The sequence below is a fragment of the Lactuca saligna genome, chromosome 9 (assembly GCF_052625555.1).
Source record: "Lactuca saligna cultivar CGN05327 chromosome 9, ASM5262555v1, whole genome shotgun sequence".
In the NCBI taxonomy this organism is placed as follows: domain Eukaryota; kingdom Viridiplantae; phylum Streptophyta; class Magnoliopsida; order Asterales; family Asteraceae; genus Lactuca; species Lactuca saligna.
Window position 1 is genome coordinate 53997792 of NC_136425.1, and position 12080 is coordinate 54009871.

Genomic DNA, 12080 nt, shown 5'->3' on the forward strand with positions numbered 1-12080 from the left:
TACCTAAATAGAAACAAAAACCACTTCAAACAAACATTTCGTTAAAAATTACACTAAATTTCATATACCTTTTACATGTTTCGGATCATATTTTCTTATTCTAATCTATATTTAAATCAATAATATGCTTAAAAGTAACATTGTAAAAATAACTTATCCACAAAAATGTCAACTCTTCACCATTAGAAGACATTTTCTTCAAAAAAAAAAAAAAAAAACTATACTTCGGAATGCAGGTTGGAATGCAGGTTACCTAGACTGTGAAATTCGATTTTGAACTAAATTCTCTGAAATGCTACAAATATATGGAGGACTACAGTAACGGGTTGGGTTCCCCATGACTGTGACTCAGCTAAATTCGGATCCGAAATACCTGATTTCGAAATTGTTGGTTATTTTGATAAAAACAAATTTTTTTGAGCTATTTCCTTTAAAAATGGATTCTAGGCCATCAACTGTGGCTGCTTGCTTTTGCAGAAAAAATAAGGGAGAGGGGTCGTCCGTTGCATACCCCTCTCTTGGCCAACTCCTAGTTGAAACACTCGAGACTTGAACACTTATGAGAAGTCAATGCCTTATTAGGTTGTTGGTTAGTTTTATAAATATCCTTTTGAAAAACTATTATCGCAAATGTGTCGATCCAGGCAAGTGTTAAGCATAATCAATAATCATATTCCAAGATAACCACGAACAAGTACTTAGAAAAAACAGGTCGTGACTTACAGAATCTGCTCTGGTTGACATCAATTTACCTCGCTGCTATTCGGTGTTTCAAAGTTGGGTGCTCTTGGTGAAAATGGTGCCATCTCAAAGTTGACTGATTTCATTTTAGTATTTAGTATTTAGTGTTTCTTCTTATTCCTAAAGGCTGGCTTTTGTTTTTTTATTTAAAGTCATTAACGTAAAAAAAATTAATAAAAAAAAAAAGATAGCGCAAACTTACGGTCTGATTTTCATATAATAAGTGGTCATTTTTTAAAAATCCAAAGAAATATAATTATTTTGAAATATGAGCATCTTCCTCCTTTGGCATAAATACCAATGTTATTGAACAACCAACCATATAATGAAAAAAAAAAAAAGTGACAAGCATAACAAGAGATGAGGTCCAAAATATAACAGCTTCACCTTGTGTATCAGTTTTTACAACCAACCATTACATGATAATATATAAGTTATAACAAACATTACACCGTGTTTCCTTCCTACTTCAAAAAAATTTATCATATCCATCAGACCAAAAACCAAAACACACAACAAAAACATATATCATATATCATATATTTCCCTTACTTCCTTCCTAAAACGTGTGATTCGACACAAGTTCACGGAACCTAAAAAACCACTGCGCATCAGACGATGAATTCTCATCCTCTTTCCCTTGTTTTTTCCTATCATCTCCCACCAACATCTTCTCATACTTCTTCTCCCCACCACTCTTCTTGACACCTGTCAACAACGACTGCAATATCCCTGCCACCTCATGCATCGTCGGCCGCTCACAAGGATTTCTCCTCGTACACAACAACGCCAGCTGGAACGTCTTCTTCACATCCCCCAAATCCATACACGTCACCCACACTTCCGGATCCACCGCCTCCATCACCGTATTATCATCCGCCTTTGACAATATCTACAATTAAATCATTAATTAATAATTACAAACCAATTTCCTTTTCTTATCTTATCTTATGTTAGTAATAATACAATACCAGTTGATGTAAGTTTGACTCGTTCTCAACGGCTTTCTTTCCGGTTAAGAGCTCAAGAAGGACGATGCCAAAACTGTAGACGTCTGATTTTTCAGTGACGCGAGATGTTCTGGCGTATTCTGGATCTATGTAGCCGATTGTTCCTAAAACGTAAGTGGAGGCGTAGGTTTTTGTTGTGGGGAGAGATTTGGCGATTCCAAAATCGGATAGGTGAGGTTCGAAATTCTCGTCGAGAAGAATATTGGAAGACTTGACATCTCGATGGATGATTCTTGGGTTACAATCGTGGTGAAGATATGCCAGTCCCTGTGCTGCTCCTACTGCTATCTTGTGTCGCGTTTCCCAATCCAGTTTCACCTTCTTCGATGGCCCTAACAAATTTTCATAAAATCCTTAATTACATATATAAATTAGATTTTTTCTAACTTCTTTTTTTAAGAAAACAATTTTTATTTTTTTCATTTCTTTTTCAATTTGGTGTACAGACCAAAAAAGTCCTAATTATTTTATATTTTATCCAAACTAATCAAACACTTTATTTTTTTCACCAGAAAATAATAAATTATTATATACAAAAATAAATATTATGATTAAACCGTAAACCCACTCAAATACTTGGATTTTCGAAGAGATTTTCCTTTTATTTTTTTTCTTAAAAAATATTTCCATTTTTCTATTTTTTTTTCAATTTGGTCCTTACACTTTTCCATTTTTACAGATTAAACCTCAAACTTATTTACAACCGACTCAAATCCTTAGATTTTCACAGAGATTTCCCCTTTATTTTTTTTTTTCAATTTTTCTATTTTTTTTTTTCAGCTTGGTCCTTACAGTTTTCCATTTTTACAGATTAAACCTCAAACTTATTTTTTTTAAAACCTTACATTTTCCTCTCTTTTTTCAATTTCACGTTTACATTTTTACCAAAAATAATAATAATAATCCTACTTGGCCCTCACATTTTTCTATTTTTTCAGATTATAAACTCAAACTTCATTTTTTTCTAAAAAATATTTCCATTTTTTAGATTTGGTCTTCACATTTTTCCATTTTTCGGATTAAACCTTCACTTTTTTTAAACCCTTACAGTAAACTTGCTAAAAAAGCCAAACTGAAAAAGAAAAAAAAAAAAAAAAATGAATTAGAAAAAAATAAGGTTGAGGTTTAATATAAAAAAAACAAGATATAGAGTCTCTTTTATGTAACTAACTCTTTTAGAAACATAAAAATTATAAATAATGTCATAATTAACTAAGATCAAATAGGGGCAAATTGGTAATTTTGACATACCATGAAGAAGGTCCCAGAGGGAACCATTGGGCATGTAGTCGTAGAAAAGGAGGTTTCCAGTAGGTGAAAGGGAGTAACCGTGTAAGCTCACAAGGTTTCTATGACGGATGCTTCCAATTGTAGCAAGCTCAGTTTCAAACTCATGGAAAAAATTATGTTGGTATTGAGTGTAAGGGTAAAGCCGCTTAATTGCAATAGGTCGGGAGTTTTTCAAACAACATTTATAAACTGTGCTTGATGATCCGTATCCGATTATGTATTTCTCGTTGAAGTTTTCCGTCACTCTTAAAATATCATCGTATGTGTGAATCGCCATGTCCATGTGTAAAATCACAAGTTTCGGAGGACCTAAAATGAAAATTTATCTTGCAATTAATAAAAAGTATTTTATTTGTTTATATGTTTTTATTGATGGAAAATTGAAAAACCTTGTATGCCTTTGTTGGGTTCTGGGATGTAATGTTTTGATTTGTTTGATTTTAGAATCGTGAGTGTCACCATGGCGATTAGGATTACGAACCCTAATGTCATGCAAACGATGGTTGTTCTGGAGAATAAAACTGTTAACAGAAAATGAAGATATTAGTAATTTAGTAATTTTGGTTTATTTAACTTTTCTTTAAAAAAATGAATTTGAATTTAAATAGATAAATAGATAAGATAATAGTAAATACCTTTTGATTTTGTTGAATATGGGTCGCATATGGAGCCTAGCCAGTTCCCGCATAACATAGGATTTCCAAGAAAGCTGGAAATTGGAAATAGAAAAGAAAGGTGTTCATAAGATTTAAAAAAAAAAAAAAAATTAAAGAAAAAAAAAACAGAAAATTATTGAATTTTTTTACCTGTTGGGGGGAAACCGAGAGAAGATTCTGGTAGGTGGAACCACACCAGAAATGTTATTGTAGGAGATGTTTCTGATGAATAAGAGTGGATTAAAAAAATAATATAAAAAAAAGTTATTGATTATGAATTTAATGAAAGTAAATATAGATTGTGAATTTAAGTAAAGCTTACAGATTAGCGAGGCTGAAGCAGTTGGATAACTGATTAGGAATCTCTCCATTTAGGTTGTTGTTATTTAAGATTCTGGAAAGTAATAATAAAAGAAATGTAAAATACAGAAATTTATTTTAATTTTTATAATAGAAGAAGAAAATCGGCTTACAGAGAAATGATGTTTTGTAACTGTCCCATTTCTAGTGGTATAGCTTCGTGGAGTTTGTTGAATGACATGTCACTACAAAAATAAATTATAATAAGTGTACGTTTTATTTTTTTTATTTTTATTGAAAAAGTCAATTTAAATTAAGAAACTTACATAATTTGGACACTTCTTAAATTCCCAAATTCCTGTGGTATTGAGCCATCAAGGTGATTATGGCTCAAATTCCTATGAATTAAACAAATAAGAAATGTAAATTTTATGAAAATATGATCAAATATTATTTATGTAAAGAATTGCTTACAGCGTAAGAAGATGCTCCAAATCGCCGATAGAAGCAGGAATGGGACCCGAGAAATGATTGCTTGAAAGATCCCTTGAAAATGTTCAATTAGTTTTTTATTAGAAAATATAATTATTAAATAATATATCGGAAGTTATTTTATAAGTGAAAAAACTTACAACGTATCTAGATTGATTATTCTCCCTAGTAGAAACGGGATAGTTCCCTTAAATTTGTTCGATGAAAGATTCCTGTAGTTAGAGAAAGCAATATTTGTAACATATTTAAATAATAATAATAATAAATTAAGAAATAGAAAGAAATAGAACATACAGATAAGTTAAGCTCTCTAGATTCCGGAATCCCGAAGGAATTGAACCATTTAAGAAGTTCCCATGTACATTGCTGCAAATTAAATTCACACATATATATATATATATATATATATATATATATATATATATATATATATATATATATATATATATATATATATATATATATATATAAAAGGAATTACATACATAAAAAAAATGGAAATTAAGTTATTAAACTTACAGCTGATTTAAAGCAGTGCAAGAACTAATGCGTTCTGGGATAGGTCCTTCAAGATCATTGAGTGCAAGGTTCCTAAAGAAAAAAGCATATGATTTCAGCTATTTTTAAATAAAAGAAATTAAAGATAATGTAAGAATTTAGAATTTAGAAATTACAATTCAAAAAGCTGATCAAGATTCCCAAGTTCAGGAGGGATTCCACCGGTTAAATGGTTGTTGTTCAACTGGCTGAAAAGTGAAAAAAAAAAAAAAAAAAAAAAAAAATCCCAACAAGAATATAATCAATTTTGTTTATATGGAAATTGCCTCAAAAATACAAAATTTTATAAGATTTGCTATTTGTACTTTTACTTACAGATAACTTAGTTTTGTCATGTTGCCAAGCTCTGGTGGAATTGGTCCTGTGAGTTGATTCCCATGAAGGTACCTATGGAATGGAATTAAACAAATCAGTAATGGAATGGAATTAGACAAATCAGTAAACGGAATTAAGAGATACCCTGGAATTGAAAACACTTACAGTTTTCCAGTGAAGGATAAGTTTCCAAAGATTGGGGGAATTGGTCCCACTAGTTCATTCTCGCTTAAATCCCTAGAGAAAAATGGAAATTATTAGTCAAACAATACAGAAGGGTATTTTAGTCTTTTGACAATGATGGAAATCCTTACAGAACTGCCAGCGCTTGCATTAGACCAATGACTTCGGGGATTTTTCCAGTCAACTTGTTGCCTTGAAGAGACCTGGAAAACGTATGAAATAAAAATAGAGTAGGTTACATTTTTGGTCCAATAGTTTGTTTAAAATTTTCAGTTTTGGTCCCAAATAATTTTATCTTGCAACTTTAGTGCCTATTTTCAATTGTTGTAACAATTTTGGTCCCTATTGGTACCAAAACAGCAAGAAGAAACTTACGAATATAGATCAAACTTATGCAATACAACTTTTCATTACAAAAATTAAAAAATTAGTACCAAAATTGCAAACAGAAAATACTTGGGACCAAAACTACAAACTTTGAACAAGCTCAGGGACCAAAAATGTAATTACGAACAAGACAAACTCACAAGGTAGCTACTTGAAGGAACCCAATATTGTATGGGATTTCACCGGTGATCTGATTGTAAGAAATATCCCTACAAAACAAAAAATAGTTCAAATAAAAAAGTACGCTAATTTTTTTTTTTTAGCATAATGACTACTAAAAATTAGTCTTACAATATCTCAAAGCTTGTACAGTTGCCAATGTTATCTGGAATTGTGCCAGTCAAATTATTTCCACGAACATCACTGAAGAAATGTGAAGAATTTATGAGAAGAGAGAAGAGATAAGAGATATAATTTATAAAATTCATTGTTAAAATAGAAGACTTACAAATACCAAAGACCAGTCAACTGGCACATATCAGCAGATAGAGTCCCAGTTAATGAATTGCCTCTCAAGCCTCTGTAAAAAAAAGAAGTCCAAAACATGTTGAGAGTTACAAAAAGATGACTAAAAATAAATTTAATTTAAGTTGTAAGGTGTCATGAAGGATGAAACTCACAGATACTGCAATACTTCGTTCCAGTAAATCAATCTTGGTATCTCACCAGTCAGTTGATTCTGAGCTAAATCCCTAAACAAAAGAAAAAGTTTTAACGTTAACAGCTTGAACTTTCATGAGGAAAAGGATGAAGATAAGTAGATAACTTACAGAGTCTTAAGGTTCGGAATTTGAGTTAGTGTTGAGGGGATAGGGCCTGTGATTTGGTTGTTCTTCAGGTTCCTGTTTTTAGCAACATTACCGCTTTATAAAGAGACGAATGTGTGCGCTATAATTGAATTTCTGGATTTACATAAGCATTAACTCACAGTAGTTCAAGTTGCTTCAACTTTGAGATCGAGAAAGGTATGTCACCATACAGCATGTTGTCGGATAAGTCGCTGCATTATGGACAAACAGAATCAGAAAACAGAGTTTTTAGTTTATACTTTCAATTTTTGGTGAATGTGAATGGAAGAAGCTTTGAAGCTTACAGGAGCACTAGAGAAACACAGCTGCCTAATTCATCTGGTATTTGTCCTGTAAGTTTGTTTCCCTGCAAGTCTCTGTAGATCAAGTAAACCAAACGATGAGAACAGATTGAAGTGAAGAGAGACTGTTGATTTAGATTATATATGATTTGGAATACGTACACAGTCTGTAGATTTCTCAAGTCTCCAATGGCGGGAGAAATTTCGCCTCCGAGGTTCAAATTTGACAAGTTCCTACTCGGAACAATGGATTAAGCAACGTGAAATCAAAACGATAGAAAACATATAGAAAACGAGATCAAGTTTGAAGATGAGCTAACATACAAAGCAACTACAGTTGTGCTGATGTTGTCGCATAGAATTCCTCTCCATGAACAGAGATCGTCGTTCTGATCTTCGTCCCAATCCAGAAGCACGTTAACGACATTGCTAAACGACGCCTTTATAGACATTAATGCTTTCCCTGCACACATTTATTCAAAACGATTACTAATTTACTACTAAAATATTCAACAGAAATTTAGAACAAAACGTAATGAATGTAATTTGTAAAAGTTAATAACAAAAATTTTGAAAATTAAAATTGCTAAGCAGAATTTGTTTGAAGTAATTATCTCTTCGGAATTTGTCGTTTCTGCTCGTTTGACTGAAAATACTGTTTTCGAAACTCTCTTCCTAACAGTAGAATCGGATGTTTCATCCATTCGTTCTCTGAGCATATCAACCTTCAGCTTTCTTAAAAAGATAAAAACAACAGAAAAACTCGACTCCCAATATCACTCAGAAACCTTCAGCGTATGTTTTATTACATAACATATTCTATATACATTAACATACATATCCAAAAAGGAAAAAAAAAAAATCAATGCTAGAAAACAGAACTCGTGTATTCTATGAAGTTAATAAATTACCTTCGTCGTTGAGACACGTCGTACACGGAAGCAGAGTCAGTAAAACCGCCATTAACACACATAATCCAAGCACCTTCTTAGTCGGAAACGCTATATGCTTCTCCATCGTCGACTACAGCAACAATGTACGCAGAGAGAACGCAGTTTCTTCCTTGAAACCAAATAAAACAGTCAAATTACCTCAAAATTGAGCTGTTCATGGAGTAACAGTGACAGTAGCACCAGGCATGACACTCGCAGTAGTGCGTGTGTGAATACTGGAGAGAGAGAAAGAGAGAAGAATGAAATGAAGAGAGAACAGGCGTTTGGCGTGAACTGTAAGAAAGAGAGAGAAAGAGGATAGTCGTGTTAATGGCGAATTGTTATGAAGAGAGAGAAAGTGCTGTTGTTGTTGTTGCAGAAGAGGGAGGGAGAGGTAAACGGCGGTGAATGGACGTTAGTAAATAGGGTGCTGGGAAAAAGAAGAAAAGTGGCAGCGGCCGTCACTACCCGTACTGCCGTTTCCCTAACTCGCTATATTTTGCGACAGTTGTCCCTCTTCTTTATACTTTACCACGCGCTGCAAAAATTCAATTCACTAAATTTAACAAAAATAATGATCATTATTTAATCATATAGATAGTATTAGACTAAATTATGAGCTATTCATGAATATGAATGAATAGAAATAGAGAATATTAAACATTTTATTTTTTTAGGCAAGTTTGTTTTTAGATATCAAAAGAAATAGAGGAGCTAAGTGGGGAAGTAGATTGATAAAAAGGGAATAAAATCAAGAAAAAAAAATTGGTTAAAAATAGTTATTTTGATATGTATTTTTTAGGACAACTACTACAAATAATAAAACTTTTAAATTGATGGTCTTTTCAAATAAGTTTTATTATGGTTTTGGTTTCCATTTAAATTAAAAAGACTATTATAATCTTGATATATTTGTTTACATTTTTATTTCACTTACTAAAATTACTATTATTATTATTATTATATATAAAAATGGACTCACATATTCACCAACCCTTTTTTCTCTTTTACATCACTCACCACACACCCACATCACCTTCCTCAATAGACACACTGGAAAGAAAAAAAAAATATGTTCCTTCCCTTTTGCTATCCTCTCCATTCTCATACCTTAAACTATCCTCCTTTTTTTCTCACTAGCCAAGAATCGCTACCACCTATTGTCACCAGAGGTGACAATAACCGACAACACTCACCATGGCTATACCCCCCCCCCCCCCTTCGAATTTTCTAAAATGAGAACCATAAACAAAGATCAATGAAGGGTTTTAAGCACACACATAATTTTTTATTCGATTTCTTGAGTTTCAAATTTGCATATCATTAATGACTGAATCGATTTACAGCCTTGGTTTCAAACAAATATTAATGGTGTTTTATTCGATTTCTTGAGTTTTATCCCCTCTTAATGATATGAACATCAGTCCACCGCGCGCTTTATGTCCGCACTATTGTCATCCTCTCCCAATACGATGAACCTACAAATAATGATGAAATTGTAGTTGATCTTAATTGGTCACAATACCTCTCATTTTGTGAGAACAAATTGAATGATATGAAAAAGGAGATTACTTCACAAAATGAATGATATGAAAAAGGAGATTACTTGTATTTGTGTGTCAAAACACAAGAAAATAAGATTATATGAATATGTTTTGTGTGTGGTTGTATAATATAGAAAAAGAGTCATGGTGATGAGGTGAGTTGAAGTGTGGTTATTTATGTCCCAAGTCCCACTTGAAGTCGGAAAAAGAAGATGTGTGGGAGTACTTGCATTTTAGAATGAGAGAATGATACGTGGTGGGTAGGTGGGTCTGTTTTATATTTAATAATAATTTTATAAACTAAAAGAAAAGTAGAAAATAAATATATTAAGGGTATAATAATTTTTTTTTGTTTTGACAAGGACCAAAACTGCAAGCAAACTTGGTGAAAATGATCACAAATCCAAAAGTTCAGTGGTTTGTATTTTTTTTTTCTTGAAAAAATGCATACCACAAAGACCATTTTTTCAGTTATGTCTAACGATAAAAGATATAATTAACCAAATTTAGAAAAGACATATACTTTGTATTCGAGTATCATATTACAGTTTCATATGTGTGAGAGTAGTTGTACTTCCTTGTCTTTTGCCGTTTGTTCGTTTTTTTAAGATTGTTGAGTTTCAAAATGTCCATATTATCCGAATGAAAATCAAAGATGATGCATTTTTATCTCGAACATGTAATTTGGTCGAATAGAACCTCGACTATGTTGTAGTAGCTATGGAGTTGAGGAAAGGTTATCCAACAAGCTATGTCACCAACACTCAACTCCTGTCGTATTTTCGTTATTAATGAACATGAAATAAAAAAATTGTGTTGTTCATCGTCATGTCATGTTTTAGATGTTTTGTCATTCGTATAATAACCGATAATAATCATGAAGTGAATTTTTAAGGTTAGTAGCCAACCACGATGAACTCTCTAAGATATCATATTGTTCCAATGCCACAAAAATCCATAGTGAGGACGAGATTTTCCATCACACTACTTTTTAAATGAGGAGAAAAATGATTTTTGAGCTATACATGGTCTAAGACCAAGAGGAAGTCTCATTCGCATCATGATATAATTATAAATATTTTTGAAACTGAAGACTGATTTTTAACAGCACAAGAGGAAGTCTTGTTGGTCCTAAATGGATTATTAAGATAGCCATTAGAACCATGTGCAACTTTGATAACATGCTTCCAAACATTGCTGCTAGAGTCTCTAGATTTCCGCCACCAGTTACCAAGAAGAGCAAAGCTTTGTGCATTTAGATTGACAATATCTAATCCACCTTGTTCTTTGATATAATAACCTTGTCTCATGCAAACCAAACCATTTTTCTTTTCTAACCTACCTCCATAAAAGAATCTTATTCTCAAATTCTGCAAACTTTTAATTACTATGGATAGAACTTTGTAAACAACAAATAATACAATCTGAGACTACTTAGTATAATTCTAACAAATGTCAGTAGACCACCAAATAAGAGTGTATATACTTTCCATCTATAGAGCTTAGATTATAATTTCCCAATTAATGAAACCTATTGTGTCGTTCTACCCATAAGTGCACCAATAGGAAGACCAAGATATATAAATGGGAGAAACCCAATTCGGTAGTTAATTCTTCAAGGATTGATTTCTAGTTCCACATGTATGATTGAAAATCCAAAGATTTTGATGTTATCTAGATTGTCATTGAGACCATATGAGAGTGTAAAGAGTCATATAATCTTGATATGCTACTTTATTTCTAAAATATGTAATCAATTTGGGAATTGAGTTAAGTAAAAAGAATAAAGAGGACTCTAACAAATGAATGAATTTGTTATAATTATATATTATGTGTTTGTCAAATATTGGAGATTATGAAATGGTTGAACAATATTAGAGCTCAAGAGCGTAAGAATGTGTGATTTTGGTTTACATTAAAATAACTCGTTTAAAACCAATTAAGTGTTTGCTATTGGTTTCAACTCACAAAACAATTACAGATTTTACAAATCAAATAACTTAAATGATATTACCTTAATTCATATGGCCAACAATAATAAAAATAAAACCAGAATTTTAATTAACATAAAACCAAATCCACTAAATAGAATTCAAACAAAACATAAAAATCAGATGATTGACTTGCAACCCATAGTCGAGACATAGAATTCGAACGCTAGGGTTTTAGCCATATATGGCTGAAACGAACACATGTTAATAAATATAGAATAGTATGTAAATATGACTTGTAGTCGGACAAAATAATGTTTCCAAATGATAAAAAATTAAACCCTAATCACAAGCTTCCAAATCGTATGGATGCTGATGCTCTTTGGTGGTCCATGTATGTGTAATTGATTACAGTCCCCAAAGTAAGGCTAAAAATAAAAAGCACTAAAAAGCAGTTATATGCAAGACACGACCCATGCCATTTTATTGTAAGCACATACAAATTGTGTCGAGGGTTAAGTGTGTTGCCTTAAACGGGTCCTCATCCAAAGTTCATTGCTAATAAAAGTTTGTCTTCACATGACACGACTCATGTCATTTTAGTGTAAATTGACAAAATTTGTGTCAACCTTAAAATACTTAACCGTCTTC

The 12080-nt window shown here is 32.1% G+C and overlaps 1 protein-coding gene across 1 annotated transcript; it reads right to left on the reverse strand.

Moving 5' to 3' along the window:
• Positions 1-1102: 1102 nt before the first annotated feature.
• Positions 1103-8433, reverse strand: LOC145015214 (LRR receptor-like serine/threonine-protein kinase ERL1). The gene is made up of 27 exons (XM_078973662.1): positions 7934-8433; positions 7347-7485; positions 7185-7256; positions 7026-7097; positions 6861-6932; positions 6703-6774; positions 6553-6624; positions 6381-6452; positions 6224-6295; positions 6073-6141; positions 5677-5748; positions 5528-5599; positions 5363-5434; positions 5164-5235; positions 5009-5080; positions 4784-4855; positions 4630-4701; positions 4472-4543; positions 4324-4395; positions 4171-4242; positions 4020-4091; positions 3848-3919; positions 3677-3750; positions 3431-3562; positions 3003-3350; positions 1713-2083; positions 1103-1633 (listed from the first exon to the last, which is right to left on the reverse strand). Exons 1-27 carry the CDS (start codon positions 8037-8039, stop codon positions 1301-1303), a joined length of 2940 nt encoding a protein of 979 aa, XP_078829788.1. The 5' UTR covers positions 8040-8433; the 3' UTR covers positions 1103-1300.
• Between the last annotated feature and the right edge of the window lie 3647 nt (positions 8434-12080).